Source organism: Motacilla alba, chromosome 6, assembly GCF_015832195.1.
Source record: "Motacilla alba alba isolate MOTALB_02 chromosome 6, Motacilla_alba_V1.0_pri, whole genome shotgun sequence".
NCBI classification, from domain to species: domain Eukaryota; kingdom Metazoa; phylum Chordata; class Aves; order Passeriformes; family Motacillidae; genus Motacilla; species Motacilla alba.
The window spans coordinates 2,057,672-2,077,756 of record NC_052021.1 but is presented as its reverse complement, the minus strand read 5'-3'; the positions used below and the strand labels follow the sequence as shown (position 1 = coordinate 2,077,756).

The window sequence follows — 20,085 nt, the reverse complement described above, 5'->3', positions numbered from 1 at the left end:
AGCCAGGACTGAAGCCCGGGCTGGGATTGTGCAACAGGGGAGTGGGGAGGGGGATCTTCAACATGTGCTTGCCAGAGGGCTATACTGACACTCGGGCTCAAAAAACACAACTACAGAATTAGCAGAAGAAAACATTCAACACTTCAGTGAGCGAAGGTGACTACAGGGCCTCTCTCTTGACAGACTCATATTTGGGATTTCATCATCAGAGATGTCAAGAGGAACAAGACAGCATTTGGGCTTCCATGAAGTGCAGTCTATCATTTTCAACCAAAAGCATTTTAGTATGATGCACATATGAAACAGAGCTTCAAGAGGGTGGGGGGGGGGGGGTATGGGGGAACTACATTTAATACAAAAAATATGCTTTTTTTAGTTGTTGTTAGATAAGTTGAAAGCCGCCAGATGGGTTTTCAGAAATCTTTCCATCAACTTTTACTTGTCCTATGAGGCCAACCACAAAAAATGTCAGCTCCCAGAATATATTTAAAGAACATAATTGCTAAGTGCAAGGAAAACACATCCCATGCGTAACTAGAGAGTTGCTGCTGTGACATGATAAATGCACTAGCCATAATGCAAAAATTACAGACATGCATCCTAGCCCTGCTATTATGAAGTTACAGAATTAGGGATGCAGCTAGTGCATCAGCTGAGGTAAGATTGCTACCCTGCCCCTGAGCTTGTTTCCAGCTGAGGCCCAACATCATTGCAAACCAACCCATCACCCACAGACGAACACATGTATTTTTACCATCTCTCCCTTCTGTCCAGGATGCCCCTGCAAAAGAAAGGAAACACACATCAGCTTTGGCCACTGCAGACTCTAGATGATGTTGATTTAACAGCTTCTGCTCAGCGAAGTGTGTGTCGCCAGAGCAGTACAAGAAAGGTGCTGCCACATCTCCCTTGGGGGTGAAGTTCCTCATGGCAAAAAAACAGGAAATTAAAAGCCAGAGGCATGAGCTACCAGCTCCTTCTCCATTGCAGCACTGGAGGAGTGTGGTGGGGAGTCTGGCTATATGGCTGCCACATGAACCTATGGGTTTCATGCCCATCTGGGTTTCATGCCACATTTGTGCCCGGCTCTGAAGGATGGGAAGAACTTGGGTTTCTACTGCAAATCTCTAAGGACAGCGTGGAGGTCTCACAGAGGTCTTTAGGATCCTTCCCTCCTCTACTGCAGCTCTTTTTGGCACGGCAGCAAAGAGCAGGAAGCTGTTGGCTAAGGCAGAGGGCTGATACCTCGGGGATCTGCTCTGCCTGTCTGATTCTGGGTGGGAGTGCCTGCTAAGGCTTTCTCTGCAGCAGCCAGGCTGCTGCACTTGTGAACTGCTATTTTATAGATCTACCTAGAAAGGAGCAGGCCATACTCTTGCCTTCCTTAATCTCCTGACTCCTGCATCTCCCCCAAGGCATCTGTGGCATCCTCCTGCCTGCCAACCTCCTAATTTTCTTTTAATCCATGCATGTGCATGACATTGCAACACAGTCCCCCTCAAACACACGGTGTAACACACAGGCTGCAGCCCAGTGGGACCCAGCAGGAGGCAGGGCAGAAGCCTGCAGAGGAGCTCTTTGCTTACCGGTTTGCCATCCAAGCCAATAGGGCCCTGAAATAAAAGAGGAAAAATGATGAGAAATGCTTTCTTCAGGGTGTCAGTCCATCTTGTCCATCTGCCCCAGGAAGCACTATGTGCCACAAGACTGCATGGGCTGGGGTGACGTGAGGCCAACTCCCTGCCCTCCTGTCCAGTCCTGGCAGATCCCTGACTTGCTGAGAACCAGCCCAGATTTCAAACTGCTTCAGCAGGGACCTGCTCACTGTCAGCACATTTCAGCAGCAATGCTGGACACAGGAACAGAAGCAAGGAAGGACTCATAGGCAATTTGCAAAAAAAATCTCAGAATGTAACATTTTACAGTGTTCGCTAAACTTGTTGAGTATCAGCAGTTTTCTCAAGACTTTGATTTAAAAGGGCACTCGCCTTTGGGGGAAGAGAAATTTTTGCAAGTGATAGATGTCACAGGGAAGTGTCTGAGGGAAGAGGTGACATGCAGCTCAGCACACGCTGAAGGTACTGTTTGATGAGAAACAGGCTCCACAGAGCTGTCCCACCCAGCACTTTCTCATGAGCTGGGCCAATTTGTTTTCTGCTCCTCCAAAAGCCAAAGACCACAAGGGCCTGGGGAGATCTGCTTCTCCTCAGCCCAGGGGCAGCTCACAGCCCCCCTGTCACAACGGGCAGAGCGGGGGAGCCCGGGCAGACAGGGGGAGGCTGCCAATTCCTCCCATCTTCCAGGAGTGAGAGTCCCCCCTGCAGACCTGCTCTGGCACGCCCAGTGTCCTGGAGGAGCAGCTGAGCTGCCTGGCGGGAGCAGGGATGTGCAGGGTGTTTGTGTTTGCCCCAGGCTTCCTAGCTGTCCAGAATAAATGCATATGAATAAATAGCAACTGTTGGAGCTCTTCAGCAGCCTCGGCACTTCACAGAGTGCTGCCAGCAACTGTTAGGATTGAAGTGAAATTTGCTTTGTCCTCTCCTGGGCATTATCTCTGTTCCCTTGCAACTGTGCTGGGGAAGAATTCCCCCTCATGTCCTCTCCCTCTGGCATGACCAGGGTGTTCAGCCTAGCACAGTCCCCAGCTGACCCTCAACAGGCAGGGCCGTTTTTGGATCCCAGGCACTTGCTGCTATTGGAATATCATCTAAAAGCTCAATTAAAGCTGGAATTTCCCCTACCTAGGGGTTATTTTCTTTGTTTGGGATAGGGGTATTTCTTAAGATGGTTCTCTTTCACTGAACAGATCTGGCTTTAACTATGTTATTTTAACACTTGGGGATTTTTTAAAATTAATTTCCTTTCAGAGTTGTGTGGTTTGGTTTGGTAGGGTTTTTTTTTTTTCTCCCTATGTATCATTTAAAAGAAGAAAAAAGTAGCAGAAAAACAAATGAAGAAAAAATTGCTTTTTCCAGTGATATCAGATCAGGTCATTGGTTTCAGGAAGAAATGATGAGATACAGCAAGCACTTATGAGGCTTCCTAGTAGTATCACACATCCGTACCTCATAAATTAGGAGTTACACTTACCGGGAATCCAGGAAAACCTCTTGTTCCAGGCTGTCCCTGGGAAGGATGAAACAGAGACAGCAGTTTAGACAAACAGAAATGAATTTTGATGGATCCTAAGTCCTCTCTACAGAGCCCTTCCTCCAGCCTCTGACCAATAATCCTACAACTCTCTGAAGAGATACACAATTCTCCTCCAAGGGGAAAGTGTCTTGGGAAAGAGGGGAAATCTCTCATCCCCACTCCAATTTGTACAGGGCCAAGAAAAGGCTGGAGCAGCTCCAGTTTGGATTGCAGGCAGTTTCCTTGAAGTTTCTACATTAATTAAATGGGTGTCCCTAGCCCATATGTTAGGCTTTTGGAGTATATTCCAGAGGCTGAGCTCATTTTATGGCAGTCCTTGCTGCCATAAACCTGAGCTGTTTAATGCAGGGTGCTGTTCTGTGCAAGACAAGCCTTGCAGGCCACTGGTGTCTAAATACAACCTTCCCTCTCCTCCTCCTCCCCTCATCTTATATCTCAGCTCATTCCTTTTCCTCAGAAATAATTATGGAGACGATTTTTTTCCTCTTCTGTTTTTTTTTAATTTATTTTTTTTTTTATCCTCTGAGAGCTAAGACAAAAAGGAGAGTTAGGCTGTTTGATGAGAGGAACAGGAGCACCACGACTTTTCCCCCTGCCCCTTCCTATGGCTACCAGTTTGGGATCAGATAGAGCAAACACTGGCTTGGGATGTGTTTGGCAGCTTCTTCATCCCCTACTTAAGAACACCAAAAAAAGAGAAAATGTCCTGGCTGCTAAATTTTTTGTAGTTCTTCAATTTTTGGGCCTTGTGACATCTGAGGTCACAGTTACCATAGCTTTGTTGGTATTCAGGAAAGATACCACTTCATTTAAGGATTTTTCAATCTGTTTCCCAAAAAAAAAAAGGTCAGGAAGCATATGGTCCATCTGGCCCAGACTTCAGCAGATCTTGAAGCACTCTCATGTAGACAGAAACAGCCGGATGAGGTAAATCCTGTGCCACGCTCATCAGCTGACCACTGTGGCATCCTGCCTACCCTGAAATCTGGGCTGTGGTGCCAAAATGCCCAGCTTCCTTATGTGTTCTCTCATTTTGGGGGGGAAACTGCTTTCTTCAGCAATTTGAGCTACCATGACTGGACTGCTGGAGCCCCACAGGAGTTTCCTAGGATAGAGCTGGGGACAAACAGAGCGCATCTTTGCCTTAACTAGAGTGATCCCATGTGGTCCTGAGGGAAGGGAAGGGCGAGGAGGAGATGGGGCTCCTGGGCTGTGAGGCTGAGGTTTGCCACAGTGAACCAACAACAATCCTGATTGGGAGACCTCAGAGTTGCACTATATGGAAAACCTTCACCTTCAGGTAACATCTCCAGGCACCCTCTGTCTGCAGAGAGACTCAGTGAGCGTTTACCCCTGCAGAGGATTGCCCCCAACAGCCTCTTTGCAGGGTTTGAGGGATGCCCCCACCACAGAATCCCTCACATTGCACTGAAGAGTTCTGGTTTGCTACGCAATGCTAGCAGGACCTAATCACAATTGCACTATTTCTTTAGCTCTCCAAAGTTGAACTTGGTCAGCTTTGCCTTGCAATATACACACAAAACCACCTGGCCCTGTTGGCCAGTGACCAGGAGGGAAGATAGGCTATAAATTAAAGGATCTGTACACCACTGGCTTCTGAAAAGGCAAGAAGCAAGAAGAGCCTAGCCAGAATTCTGGTTCCCTGTTGGACACCTCCCTGACAAAAAGTGCTAAAAAAAGAATTAGGGAGAAAACCTGGAAATGGTGCAATTTGGCTTCCTCTGTAGACTGCAGACTGCTGCTTCTTTCTCCTTGGAGGACAGCAGAATGATTTGCACTGTATCACGCCAAGACAACAGTTCAGCAGCAAGCGATTCCAAGAGACTGTTTTTGTTGGGTGGCTGGTTTTCCTTGTCTCCTTTTTAAAATGTTGATTGTATGAAGTATGTAATCCTGGGAGCTGCCAAATCATGGAGACCGTCTGTTTCTGCCACTATCGGCGCACTGTCCCTCTCTGGCCAGGAGTTAAGCAGCTCTGAGCTCCGGCAAAAACTTTAACCTCCAAACAAAAATCTGGAAACTATTTGTCATCCCACATCTCCCCGAGTGGCCCCTTGGCCAGCGTTTCCGTGTTTGTCTTCAGTGCTCAGCCATCCTTTTGACCTATCACCAGCTCCCCAGGAAACTGGATCATCTTCACAGTAGGCTTTGCAGGGGGAAAGTGTGGAGTTGGGCCGGTCCTGGCACCTCAGGGCTTTGATTGGTGTAGGCAAACCCCCATTTTAGATACCATTTGCCACTTAATTTTTCTGCTGCTTTAAAGATGCAACGTGTTCTGCACTTTCTCAAACAGCAGCAAAGGCAGCAGCACCAAAGCAGACAAAATTGTCCCGCAGCCCAGGCACACGTCCTTCAAGAAAACTTTGCAGGACCTACATGGACAGCAACTGATAGCTTTTCTCTCTGATTACTATAATTACCCTGTTCAGAAGGCTGAGGGCCAGAGCTTGTGAGAAACAGCAAAAGCAACGGGGCACTCACCCTCCAAAATCTACTGTTTGTGGAGCAGGGTGGTCTTGCTCAGACCTTGGCTGGAGAAACTTGCCAGCCCCTCTTCCTTGCCTGGACACGTGGCCAGGCACCATCTGCTAGGCATAAAACCCTTGGGGAGACCCCTTTGGGTCCTGGGCTTTGGTTCTGTCGCTTCTCAAACTCCAGCATCCCCGGCAGGTGGGCCTGGGACCGGCAAAGCTGGTTTTTATTAGAAACACTTGTCATGGGGCTTTTGGGAAGTTAATTGGAAAGCCAGATGTAGCCAAGTGTTCGCACTGCCTGGGTCTCTCTCACTTGACCTCGGCTGTGAAACAAAGGTTGCCAGCAGCCCATCCTCTCTGCAGGTCAAGGACGGTGCTCTTCACAGGTTAATCAAAATCGGAAGTGCCCACTGGGAGGGAACAAATTGAATCTCCAGGTCTTTGTTCGTGGAAATCTCCGGTGGAGGCTGTGCAGGGATGGAGTGGAGAGGTCTGGCTGCACCCGCACAAAAGCAGAGGCTTGATGGCTGAACCACAGTGCAAGAAGCATCCAGCATTTAGGACACGTAAACACTCCAACCCTTCATCTTGGTCTTTTTTTATGACCCTGCCCTTGCAAAAAGTTTTGTCTGCCTGACTCGTTGCACCTTGTAGAGACACTTTTACTGGAAGAGGGTGCAAAATCCTGCCTTTTCTCAGCCAGAGAAGTGGTAACCATGCTGACAAAGAGCTTCCAAGACTTTGGGTACATGACGAAGACCTCTGAACTGCCCTTTGTCTTTGTAAGCTCCCCAGTCACTGGCTAAGCTCTGATCCCACCCATCAATAAAATCAGGGGGCTTATTCCCTGCTGATTAAACCAAAGGCTGAAATTAGCCAGGCAAAGGGCAAATTTTCTCCAAAAGTGATAGCAGCCCTGCTGCACAAAGGAAATACACTTCTTCCTTTGAAATGCAGGACTCTGGTTTCCTTGCCAAGGGAAGGCTTCCTCATTTGTTCTGGAATATGAGCTATAATTTCATTATATATAGTATATAATAGCAGTATAAAACCAAGGCTGGCTCAGCATGGGAACCACATTATACAGGGTTTTTGCTCTTTCCAGCTGATGCTGAGTCTTAATGCCCCTCCTAAGCCTTTCCCAGTAACTTGCCCACATCCTGCATCAGGCAAAAATAGAGAGAAAAGCCACTTACGGGTGGACCGCGGGGACCGATGATGGACATGCCAGCTTCTCCTGGAGCACCCTGCAGAGAGACAAAGCAGAGGAAAGGGGGTGAGAATAGGAGAGGAAAACACAAAGTCAACTATATTCCCGTCAAGACTGGGGTTAAATGTCGGTGGCTTAGGTGTAAGATCTTCAGGGCTTATGGGGCAGCTGCTGTTCTGCCTCCCCCAGCTCCTGCCTGACACTTTGGGAAAAAAGATGTTCTTGAGAGCTGCTCAATGTGCCAGAAAATGGAAGCTGCACAGCAAGGAGAAGTATAAACACATAAAACACTTTCTGGCAAAACAGAGGTTCTGCTCCATTGCAAGTGTGAAAGATGGCCTGAAACCCTTTCTGTTTCCTTCCTGCAAGTTCCAGGAGGGTTGTGTCCTGCAGAAGAAAGAAAAAGAGGGATGTCCTGGGCTCCAGGGAAATGGGAGCTGCAGGCAGCTCATTGGGTTGCCTCCAGAAATGCCTTGCTTGTGTACTTCTCAAACTCAGTTGAGATGTGGATGAAAACAAAGCAAAGTGCTTGCTGGAAAAGGAAACAGCTGCCTCTCCAACTCCTAGCCACCCACAGAGTGTGATGGGCAGGACAAGTCACTCTCTTTGGAAACATGATGTATTCCTGAGAGGCAGCTCCAGAAGTGCCCAGGGCTGAGGAGCTTTGGGACAGAGCATCCCATAAACCCAGCAGCCTGCAAGAAAGCAAAGCACTCTGAAAAACAAAGCTATGGACTGCCACAGACTTAGGGTTCTCAGGGAGGCCTTTGAGGCAGCAGGGGCAATTAGGAGTGATTTTTTTCCCATTGTTTGTTTGTATCTATCTGCTGTCCCTTTATGAAAACTTTGGCCAGAAACAAATGCAAGGATATACAGAGAAAAAAGCAGAATGGCTTCAGGTGGGAAATTCTGGTCTGTTGGATGTTGGTTGGCTCCAATGAGCAAACAGTGAACACAAGGATGAAGAATCTCTATCCTACTTTCCCCTTCCTTGTTGTGTTTTTCTCTCTATTATGAAGAGGAGCAAATGGGTCTGGTATGGTACTGCATAGATGATCTTCCTTGTCAGGTAAATACCCATACCTTTCTTAATTTCTACATATTGTTATTCAATTATTCACAAATCCCAAACATCTCCATTTCCCTGCTCTCCCAGGTGGGAGTTACTCATGGCTCTGGGGAAAATACACTAACACTGAAACGCCAAACACTTCAAAACAGGGGCCAGCAGTTGGATTGCTTTGTAAACCAGCACGTCTCTGTGGGCACAAATCTCAACTCACTGCACAGCAAACGGTCTGCGAGATGGTGTCCCACAGACCATCAGCTTTCCTCAGCAGGAAGAGGTCCCACCACGTCAGAAATAGGAGCATGCCATGCCACTTTTATTCCTTGCTCCCACCTGCACCAGGGATCAAGCTAACCTGGGAGGTAGAGGGGAGCTGCAGGTTGGTTGGGGCAAGCAGAGTTGCCAGAGGGGGAGAAAGTCAATAGTTAAAATCCAGGAAGCCTTGAAGGAAGCCCTGCATGTGCCCACTGGCTCTTACGCTGTTAGTAAATTGTCATAAACAAGAAATGCAGCATCTTTGGAGTCTGACTGGCCTGGAAGGAATTTGGGAAATATACTCGCACTGACACGGAAGATGGGGCAGCCCAGGGGTGGGGAAGCCCAAAGCTGGCTGCAGTGGCCATGACTGTGACAGGGGAGCTTGGGCTGGCCCTAGAAGAGGACAGTTTGGGGGTGCTACAGGCTACAAGGAGCTGACTCACCTTCTCTCCGGATTGCCCTTTTAGTCCCTGGGTCAGTGGCAGCCGTCACAGCCACATGCAAGAGGGCGCAGGGAAGAGACAGAGAAAGGAGAGAGAGACAAACACAGGCGTCAGCATCTCCCCCCAACACCCCGGCTATGGGGCTGGGATCAGCAGGGTGGCCTCAGCTCCTGCCCCGCTCCTCTTCCCCATCCCCACCATGGGATGCCTGAGCAAGGAGCAGCTCCAAAATACAGCACTCAGCCAGGCAGGGGATGGCCCCCTTTGCTCAGGGCAGAGTTATTTGGAAGGGGCAGCTGCCAGTGGCAAGCAGGGGTGCGTGTTAGGAAACCCAGGGTTAGCAAGCCCAGCTGGCGCACGAGGTGGCAGCGGGAGACACCCAAACGGGGGGATGCTGAACCAGAGGAGGGCCTGGATACTACAACAGGTGAAATGGAAACACTTCCCCAGCAGGTATGTGGCTTGCAGGGCTGGTCACCCTGCTGAGACCAGGGGAGCCCCTCAGGTGTGGGGCTCAGGGACAGTAGTTTTGCTCAAACTGACAAGGATTATCTTGAAAGCCACCCTCCCCCACCCCCAAATCCTGAGGGTTGGAAGAGAATGGGAACGGTAAGGCACACAAAAGAGGGTTTGACTTACCGGCCGCCCAGGGATTCCCATGGCACCTTTGTCCCCCTGGCAATTAAGGCAAAAATCAGAGGGAATTGGTAACTGGTCAAAAGCAAGGGTATAAAACAGCACAACTGAACTAAGCCACAGCAGCAGCCTCACACTGTGGTGCAAGTGTCCAGGGATTGTGAGAAGGAGAGAGAGAAAGTTAAAGAGTAAAAATGTGTTTGCGTGTGCCCGAACCTCTCTTTGGAATGTGTGAGCCACCAGTTCATCTGCACATATGACAAGCCCACACATCTCACAACAGAAATTACATACAGCAATTTAGGCAGCAAAAGGAGGACAGGACTCTCCAGTCAAACAGAGTACTATCCCTACTTCCAACACTTCATAAAATCCAGGTCCTGGGAACTGGCTTCCTGCAGTGGCCAACTGTCACATTTTTCTCCTTCTTGACCAAAGTCATCTGGGTGTTAGCTATTTATTTATAGAATTACCACTTTAAAACACAATTCTTTCAGACTTAAAAATACTGTCCTGTCCAGAAGCAAGAGAAAAATGTGAGAACACAAACTGACACAGGAAAAAGCATGTCTGGAAGAAGACATATGAGCAGCTGTTTTCAGTGTCCTCTACCCCTCTGAGATACTTCCCAGTGCATTGTCAGCATGTGAGTGATCCTAACAGTGGTTTTGGGAACGACTTTGGGTCAGGTGACAATGGACAGAGCCTTGTAAACACATGAACAGAGCACCAGTGACGATTTTCTTCACCCACTTACCTACAAGGCAGTTGGCTGCCTCTAACAGCTAAATTGTACTATGCAATTACCAAAAAAAAAACAATTACCCCCTGTGCATTCCTGGTCACCAAAACTGAAGGCTGTAAGACAGCAGCTCATTGCTAAAGGATCTTGATGATTATGGCTTCAGCAGTCATGTAGCTTTTGCTCTATATTTTGCAAAAATGACGTGATAATAATCCCTCAGTTCTGTTTCCAGTGATGTTTGGGGTTTCCTTATGTAAACCAGAATGCTCCTGCCCCTGGCTGACTGTGTCTGTAGACATAAACCTGGTTTTCTGGTCTCTGCAGCTGGAGACACCAGTCCCATTGGTGCCACCTCTTTATGCCTCCCCACACGTTCAGTCCCAGCGCGTGTGAACATAATCTGAAATCTCCGGAAGGGGAAGGCACTTAGCTCTGTTTGTTCTTCTGGGTGTACACAAAGGCTGTGTATCCCAAACTCAGACAATATTGTTTGGGATCAAACCATTCCCTGGTGGAAGCTCAGCCACTTCCCTCTGCAGACCTGGGAGGGCTGTTTGGTATGGGGGGCATTCTTTTCCAGTGCAGCATATGTTGTGATAAATTGAACAGCTATGTACACTTTGCAAAAGCACCCCCTTCAGATGGAAGAAACCCTGAACAGCTGCTTGATTTTAAGTTTTGTTGAGGATATATTATGGGAAACTGCTTTCTTCTAGGGTTTTAGGTGGGTTCTCAGTCCCGCTAATATTTGTCTATCTCTGCATGCCAGCAGTGAGCAGAGCTCCTGGTGTCGGCATCGGGCCCTGGCATTACTCTGCGGCTGCTGGAAAACATAATACTGAGCTTTCCTCTGCTTTTAGTCCCTTAAATGCTGCTTTCCTCCAGAGCTGAGCCCAGGCTGATTCTCCTCGTGGTTTTTGAGGTAAAAGCTGAATTTGCTTCTTCTGTCTCTGCTGTGGAAGGGCCCAAGGTCGGGGCTGATCTGCGTCAGGTCCCCCGTGAGTACCTGGAGTGGTACATGACGGCACCGCGTCTGGAATGTGACTGTGCAGAGTTACAGCAAAGGGGGAGCTCCCGGTAGGACAGCAAATACATACCAGATGTTTATAAGGAAAGGTTGTCTGTGACAGGCAGCCAGGCAAGAGCACTTGTGGGTGGATGATACTGTGTAGGTTGGTTACGAAGTCATGAAAAGCTGCCCTGAAGCTCCCACATCAGAGTTAAAAGAGCATGAAAGGCAAGCAGCAGCCCCTGTCCTGAGCCAGGGGAGAGCCAGCAGCATAGTCTGCATTTCCTTCACTGGGAAACTGCCTGTTACGGCTCGTGCAGTCTTCAGGTGAGCCACAGCCTGGGGAGCAGGGAACCATCACCAGGAAATCACGCTGCTGTAATTGCAGAACCCACGCCCCTTCCTCAGTCATGACTAGCTCAGATGCAGATACTGTAATTATGTATTTCTGCATTTGTCCCAAGGTGACTTAGGCCTTCTAAATCCTGCTGCAACTAGCAAATCCCATCAGTGAGAACACTGAACACTTTGCCTCTTCAACCAGGCCCTCAAAAGTAGTGTTTCCCACACATAGGAGGGTTCATGAGGATCAAGCTACCCTTTTAAGTTTGGACCTACAAAGCTCCTGCAGTCCTTGCTCTGTATGGGCCATGTCCTGTTTGCAATATTCTATTCCATGTCCCATTTTTTAGGCAATTCTACTTTCTACCACCTTATGAATGCCAGAGGCCTCCTGATCAGAGTACTGTCAGACAGAAAGAATGAAGGGATGAAACAGAAATAATGAAGTATTTACCAGGAGCTGTGGCCTTTCTGTGAGGCCCCGGAACAAAATACACTGTAACAGCAAAAGCTAGCCTCAAACTCCGAAAGGAGGGCTTGATAAAGACATGGAATCACATGGAAGGGTTTAGGAAACAGAATGGTTAAAAAAACTCTCCACAGCTCCTTGACCATCAGCTCTGATTGCTTCGGTTTCCTAATCTCCTGCTTGTGAAGTTCTCTCTCCTTTTGGCACAACTCTACCCACAGCTCTCCGCACGAGCTCTGAAGGTATCTGCAAGTCCACGGAGAACAAGCTAATTACAGGGCTTTGACTTTCTTCCTTAGTTTCCATCTGCTAAATATTATTTTTTCATGTATGGAATTGCTGCAGTTGCCACAGAAATGTTGCATGATCAGAAATGGGAGAGAAAATGTCCGTGAGAGGATCATTTGCTTCGGATGTGGTCCAGACAGCAAAAGGACTATGGCACGATTTCATCACTTCCTTCCTTCACCCCTTTTAGTCCCAATCTCATCAAATATCTTACGTGACTGCGGGTTGCTCTTGTCTTCACCAAAGCCTTCACTGACTTCAGGAATAAGGGTGGAAGTGTTCATTGGGCAAGAGAAGAACATGAAGTTCCCTTTTGCTGCTCTGGTGGTGCTCATCCATTTCCCTGGCTCTTGTCCTTGTTGTCCTGGACTGCAAGCAGGGCTCAGTGCATTTCTAACGAGTATTTCTGCCCATCTCCACACTCAAGCCAACACATGCACTGGGAGCTAAGCCCTGTCACACAGTGTGTTGTCTCTTGCAAGCCGGGAAACAAAAACGGGAGAGAGATGTGGGGTGATCATTGCTTTGGGGTCACTATCCAGAACAACGTGCATGACAATCAGCCAGGAAGGAGCTCAGATTGTTGCTCATAAAACCATTTCCATTTCAATCACGAGAAATACACAGGGGTGGGAGAATACTTCCTACAGTGACAGGTAGAACTCACTCAGCTTCTCAGAGGTGAACCTTTGCTCACAGTGACTGAGCCGATCTCGCTCGCCAGCTGATCAGAAGCCCAAGAGCTCCTGAATGAGATGAGGGTCCTACTAGTCCAAGACAAATTCCACTTTGGCTAAGAACACTCAGTCTGCCCAACTTCCTCTTGTTATTTCCATTGGCTGTAGCATTCCTCACAGCCTGTCCTAGAAGTCTGCTTGCAGAGACAGGTTCAGGGGTCGCAATAAGCCAGGATACAGTAGCATATAATGTCAGCACTTCTCTGGTGGTCCCATGTGCTTCTGCCAGGCTTCAATCTCTCATTACAATATTGAGTTTCTTACCCTTATTGCTGCAGAGGAAGCCTGGAGCGTGCGTCTTCCTCACCCCACAAAAGCAGCGACAGCTCTCTAGAAGACATCTGTGTTGATCTAGTGATTTCTCTCTAATTTCTCACAGCAATAATAGAAATGCCAACACCACTGCCAATTTTGTGCCCATCTTATCCCTTTAGTGCCAACAGACTGCTGAAGTGGCAGGGACTGCCGTGGAGGGACTCCAGTTGGAGCTGCCTGCAGAGGTGTGCTCTCCTCCCAAAAAGCCACAGCCAGTGCTGAAAGAGCCAGTCCTGAAAGCCCCTGGGATAAGCTATCGCTGAAGTTTTGTGTGGATCAGGGCTTCCAGCTGCGAAATGCTTTCAGACCTTTTGGCCTAGAAGGTGCAACTTTTTGGAAGATTGCTGTCATTAAAGAGGTCTGCGCTCGTATATCTGTGGGAGTTCAGTCTATAGCATTTCAGCCTGATGAAAGGGGAAAGAAAATAGGTTGTGCAGCAACTACTACTCAGAACGTCATCTGCAAACTGTTTAAGACATTTTTGCGTGAACAGACAAAAGATGACTACCGTATGTTTAACTTCTCATGTTCCTTCACAGAAACCCTGAATAGTCCCTCTATTGTACACGAATATAAACCATTTCCTCTGCAAGCACCCTGCTAGAGACAATGCAGCGTTTCTTTATAATCCTGAGAGCTATCCATACATGGCTTCAGTCCTTGCGTTGCTGCTTCTGGTTCACTGTGGGTCTGGTAATAGCTGCAAGAAAATTTCTGCAATAACCTAGCTATTTTCCTGAAGCCTAAATTGTCTGAGCTGAGGTTTTACATTAGCTAACATTTGAAAAGGAAGCTGTCAACACAATTTTTCCTCTGAAATTGATAGTTGCACAGCTATACTTGAAGGCCCAGCAGTTCAGCCAGCCCGAGTGAGTAGCAGGGAACAAGTCCCCGCAGCTCAGCTCCTGCCATGTGTTTGTGATCTGTCTTTCCCTTTTCTGCAAACACATCTCGTTCAGCACGTGGCATCCCATGCATGTGAAGCGCTCACAGCCGGTTCCCCCAGAGGCTGCGGGGCCAGCTGCTAACACACAGATCCCTGCTCCACGTGAACCTGCCATGGCCCTGTCCCTGCCGAGCTGCAGCCAGGAGCAATCCCACCCCAATCCAGTCCTGAGCTCCCGCAGTACTTGCTGTTTGGGATAGCCCAGGCTGCCAGGACTGCAAAGGTGGCCACCACACCAGACACCACAGACAGGAGGCTGCAAGCTCACGCCCCACAGACTCCATGTCAACAGCTTCTAAAACCGTAGAGGTTTGGTACTTACAGGTGGACCTGGAAGAGAGAAGAAAAATAAACAATAATTAAGTTTTTAATGCAATAAATCCTAACAAGAAGAGCTAGAAAAAAAACATTGCACCATCTTTTGGGCTTTATCCTCAGGCTGCTCCCATTTGCTGATGCACTTTCACCAGCTCCCTGCTTGTTAATTAAGGTACCCCCACAATTAGCAGCTGCTAATAACCACCATGAGTGCAGGGCAGCCTCTGACAGCCCTGTGTTGGGAAGGCCATGCAAGTCAGGCTCTTGACACTGTCAAACTCAGTTTTGGTCCTCCAGCACACATGAGAGTGGGGAACTTGTTATTTATATGCCTCCTCCTCACATCCTGCCCACCCCTGGGGGCTGATAAAATTGAAATTGAGGAGGGAAGAGCCCCTTTGCTGCTAAAATTCCTACCCATTTCCCACCAGAATCGGTAATCTTGTGAAGGTGTGGAATGGTTAATGAGGAAACTACCTTTTCTCTTTAATACACACAAATTTTCCCCTTTTCTTCTGCCTCTGATCCCATCAAAGCCAACCTGCCCTCTCAGAAGAAATTCCCTCAAATTCTTTGGGTTTCTTTTATTTTGGAAATCTTTTTTGGAACCTGCCAGTGTGGAGCACTGCATCTCCCTCATACAGAATGGTTGTACAATATATATCAGGGCTTAAACAGCACATTTCTTTCATCAGTTCCCAGAAAATTCCTCAAAATCCTGACAGATATTGTGTGTGTGGAAAGAAACCCCTGGACTCACTATTTTGTGGTTTCCTCTCTGTGGGAGAAGCAAGACACACCATACAACTGTCAGGGGTTTCTACATTTTCCATACTTTATAGACATTCTGTTTTCTCTTTTTTTTTCCCTTCACACAGAGTGCCAAGAAGCAAGGCTAAGCAGTAAAACAGGCGAGCTGACAGATAACAGGCAGCAACCTCCTCCTTGCACGGGAGGCGGATGTCACGGTGAGCACCTGCGGAACACGTCGTCATCCTGAAAATGCCCCTGGCTGAAAGGCCACAAAAGAAACTGGAGACTTGGGATGAACAAACGCTTTCCGCATTGGAAATCCCTCACTTAGCATGACTCTCTCACACCAGGTTTGGAGACCTGAAACTGCCCTGTCAAATGCCACTGTTAGACACAGCTTTCGCTGTGGTTGATCAGAAGCGGTTACCTCTAGAAAGTAGCTTTTGGTTGAAATACAAAAAATAACAACCACCTTCATGATGGCCAACAGAGCTAAAGTCAACACTCAACAACTCAAACAACTCCAATCAAATTTAGGACAGGAGCTCAGGGGCAATCCAGATTTGGTTGGCCTGGCAATCGCCCACCGCCGCTGCTTGATGCTGAGGTCACTGTCCTACTTGGTACACCAAGTCTAAACAACAAAAGGGCTCCTGATCAGACAGCTCATTTAGGAGGGCAAGGTCACACTAATTCTGGAATCCTAATTTATGCCAGACTGGGAGAAAAGAAAGGAAAAAAAAAAAAGAGAGAGTTTTCTGAGTCTGGCTTGGATCACAATAAAGTTCTGTGAGAGAACTGTTTTGGAGAGATTTTGTTTCAGACTGAGTGCCCTGACACAAGGTCAATGCTTACAGCTTGCCAATACACGGACTTTATTTCCATTAGCAACGCTTCAGACCCTTAATAACCCACCTACCTGTCTGTGTGGACTTGAGGCACTCATGGACTGCATGAACCGAGCTGCTGAGCTGATATTAAAAGAAAAACTTAAGGATATGCAAACTCTGAGCCATCCCTGCCCTTCCAGCCCAAACACAACCAGCCAGCAGCATAGCCTGTAATGGTATTGCCATACCACTGAGAGCAAACATAAGCTCGTTTGCTCCAGAAGCTCCGTCCACAGAGCGGAGTAAATCAGCAATGCCGGCAGCTCCGGGCCACACACCCCACACAGATCAAAGGCAGGAGGAATAGTGGAGGCCCATCTCTGCTATGTGCCCCCTATAAAATTAATGGTTATGTGAAGGGGACTGCACAGTCTTGTGTAAACACTCATCAGTGAGCTGCAGGGACACAGTCTTGGCTGCAATAAGTCGGTCGGGAGACACCATCCAGGGACTGGGCTTCAATTGCCGGGATCATGCGTGTGACCCAGGAGAAAGCGAAGCCCTCAGACAGAGTCATTTCCAAAAGCAACATCATCTTGCATGGGCTGGAGGAGGAGAAGGAGGAGGAGGAGGAGAGATGTCCCAAAGACAGCAGGAAGGGAGGAGGTGCTGCTGGATTAGCCGTTGCAAAGCACAGGGGATTTTACGAAGCAGAATAAAGCTTCAGCAAAATGCTTTGGTCATATTCTGTCACAGTGATAAATGACGAGGTGGAGCAGAGGTTCTCAAGTGGCTCTGTCTTTAATACAAGTAGTAAATTAATGCACATTACAGGAAAGAGTGGATAAAAGAGGACGGAGATACTTGAGCCTCTACTCTCAACAGCTCCAACCACCAGCAGCGCAGTGAGCTCGGCCCCGGCCAAAGCTCTGACAGAGCTGCTCTGGCAGAGCTGCTCCGGCCCAGGCAGGGATGCTGACAACCCAGCAAGCCAAGGGAACAAACCCACAAGCTGACCAGGCTGCATGGGACCTTTCACAAAAGCCACCTGAACTGCAACAAAGTCACAACACCACCACTGCATGTAGTCCCCGTGTCACATGTCTCCTGCAGGCCCAGCCAGTTTGGGGCAACCATGTGGAACCAGGCCTGCTTACCCCAACATGGGCCAGCTCTTGGTGGCGAGCTCCAAAGAGCTCCAGAAACAACCAGGACAGCACAAGTACAAATCACACCAACTGAGGGTTCCTCCCCTCCTTGCAGCAGGCTCTTTTGGGGTGAGACAGAGGTGGTGCCCCTTTCCATATAAACAGTCAACAGAGAAAGGACGAGTCAACAGAGAAGCGATAAAAGCCACTGTGAATGTTTCCAAGCCTATTCCACAGCAAAGCCAGCCAGCAGACAGACCCAGAGCTTCCAGATCACCAAATTCCTCAGCCTTGCATGGACAGAGAACCCACACTTGTAATTAGCACCTCCAGATCCTGTGTGTTTTGAACCTGATCTTGCTGGGAGCGCAGCGATGCCGGCGCTGGCACGCGGGCTGCAGCACGACCGTCCGCCCACGGCGGGCTGCTCAGGAAGCTTCTCTCCGTGCCGGCGCCTCGCTGGAAGGCACTGGAGGGCTGTAAGTGACTGCAAGCCCTGTTTATCCAGCTGCGAGGCTTGTGGAGCAGCAGGGGATGGAGGAGGGGACGGGGAAAACGTGTCAGGAGTGGACGAGTGGGAGGAAGCAGTGGTCTCCTGCAAAGAGGAGACCTCCAGAGTACCTTTGAAACGGAACATTGAGAAAACAAAGAATTCTTGTAGGGGTACCCAAGGTCCCTCCAAACATATGGCCTCTGGAAATTAGCACCATCTGCACTGTCCCTTCTCAGCTGCTCTGGTTTTTATGCAGACAGAAAACTTCCTTAAAGAAGCTCTGCCTTTCCGTAGCCCAAGTGAGCAAATGAGCAGCCAGCTAGGGCAGGTCCACCTTACTGCGCACAGAAACACCACACCTGCGGGGAACTGCTAGGCCAGGCCACAGAGCCTCTGCTCACTGGACCTCCCTCATGGCCCATGCAACCAGGGACTGACCACAACAGAGCTGCAATGACTCCTTTCCTCTCAGCCACTAACAGAGATAAAATGCCACCCTCCATGCTGCAGCCTCGCTGGCCTCAGAAAAGGAGAGGCTTAGTTTTGCAAGCCGGTCAAATTTATCCTAATCTGGAAAGTCTCATGTTCCAGACTATCAGATGTTAAAAGCTGGACACAGAGGAGCAGGTTTGCTGAGAGGCCTTCTGCTGATGACAGAGATATTCTCCAGCTTGAGACAGCAGCGCTCTCCGGACCGAGAGGATCATTGAAATGATCCCATCCACTTACGGGTATTTCCTGAAGTCTGGAAAAGTGTCCATTCTCAAAAGGTTCCCAAATGCTGTTGCTTATTTTTTCCCTCTAATTCCTTGGATTCAGGCAGTACAGTGCCTGCAATGTGTGCTCACACACAAGGGGTTTTTTTCCCTCCTGTATGGCATACATAAGACAAGGAGGAGAAAGAGGGAACACGAAGACATTATTGTTGGTTACTTGGATGATCCTCACTACACACTGGCAGCAGCAAAGATGTAAACATGTAATCCATCCCTGTGAGGAAATCCAGCCATTTCACAAACCCAGAAGCCAGCCTTAGGGAGTTAGAGAGATACAGTTACTTCCTGACATTCAGGGCTATGTTAATTGATAACAAGATAGCTGTGGCCAGGCAATTAGTTATGAAATGCTGATTGAAATGCCAGCAGCCTGAGCATGACCCTACCCAGGGTGGCATGGAACCCCTAATTCATGGCTCCATGGGCATTCAGCTCAGACCGACTCCATTTCGGAGCAGGCATACCCCAGCTGGGTGCATGGAGCACAAACAATGGGTTTGGCCTATTTTAAACACAGACCATGCTGCAGTTTTCTCACAACAGATCCAGGGTGCTCATATTCTTCTAGAGCCAACTTCCCTCCCTCCATCAGGGGACAAATGATACAAGCGGAGGCAGAGGGAACACTAACTCAGAAAACTTCAAATGAAAAGGCAAAAAATGCCATGCGCCTTGCCATAATTCATTATTATTAGCTGTAGGTGGAATTAAAGATCAAAAAATCTTGAAAATAATAAGAAAAAATTTAAACCCTGACTACCCAAAGCACAACCTCCAGCAATTTTGCTTTAGGTTTTGTCAGCAGTGGCAGACAATCTGTGTGGATAACTCACTCCAGAGAGCAGAAAGGCCTTGCAAAAGGCCAGGCTCCTCCATCCCTAAAACATTCCCTTCTAGGCTACGCCCTTGCAGAGCGGCAAGAGGTTCTTCAAAGGACTGCAGAAATGTTGGACAGTGAAAGGACCATCAGGATTTCACTGCCAAAAAATCTGACCGACGCTAAGCTGAGGCACCAGGTTATGCCAGTCATTCAAGCTCGCCCCCAAAATCAAACCCATGACATCACTGAGAGTCGGCAGCTAATATCAGCAGCTGTTGAGGATAAAAGTCACTGCTCAGGCACTCTGAGCATCCCAGCATCACCACCACCAGCCCAAGCCAAGCAGAAGGCCGCAAGCACAGCACCAAAAAAAGTCCAAAGGATGCTGCTATGATCAAGGTAGACACCAAGGTGAAGCCTCACAGAAAAATTAACGTGATTAAGCATTAGTCTCAGAAATAAAAGAGGGGGTCTGATAGTGGAGATTAATCACAGATCCCAAGGGCATCTCCAAACATCTCTGCTTGTTTCAAAATAAGGACAACAGGAGCCAGTCAGCCTCCAGAGCCAAAAGAATCTAATAAGGGTAAGTGGGGCCTTTGGCATAACCACAGCCAGCCCGTTAGGCAAATTAAAGTGCTCAACAATAGACAAGCAGAAATATTCCGACAAACATTTGGGAGACCCCCTTGCAAAACAAAGGGAAGGAAAGGGTCACGAGCAGATGGCCCACACAGTGCTGGCTGCACCCAGGACAAACAGAGCACCTCTGGCACTGCCAGGGGAGAGATGGTGGGATGGCCAACGCTGGGCAGCACAATGCTCCTTTTGG

General features: G+C 48.5%; 1 protein-coding gene across 15 annotated transcripts in view; it reads right to left on the bottom strand.

Moving 5' to 3' along the window:
* The window catches only part of COL13A1 (collagen type XIII alpha 1 chain), a 101,503-nt gene that overhangs the window by 54,121 nt on the left and 27,297 nt on the right, over positions 1-20,085 (bottom strand). For 14 of the 15 annotated variants that reach the window (XM_038140824.1, XM_038140834.1, XM_038140826.1 and 11 more), the window contains 7 exons: positions 14,438-14,445; positions 9,268-9,303; positions 8,629-8,655; positions 6,845-6,895; positions 3,091-3,126; positions 1,587-1,613; positions 755-781 (listed from right to left, as the gene is read on the bottom strand). In XM_038140824.1, coding sequence (XP_037996752.1) covers positions 755-781; positions 1,587-1,613; positions 3,091-3,126; positions 6,845-6,895; positions 8,629-8,655; positions 9,268-9,303; positions 14,438-14,445 — 212 coding nt within the window. The remainder of the gene's footprint in view (positions 1-754; positions 782-1,586; positions 1,614-3,090; positions 3,127-6,844; positions 6,896-8,628; positions 8,656-9,267; positions 9,304-14,437; positions 14,446-20,085) is intronic. The other variant, XM_038140827.1, reaches the window with a different exon arrangement.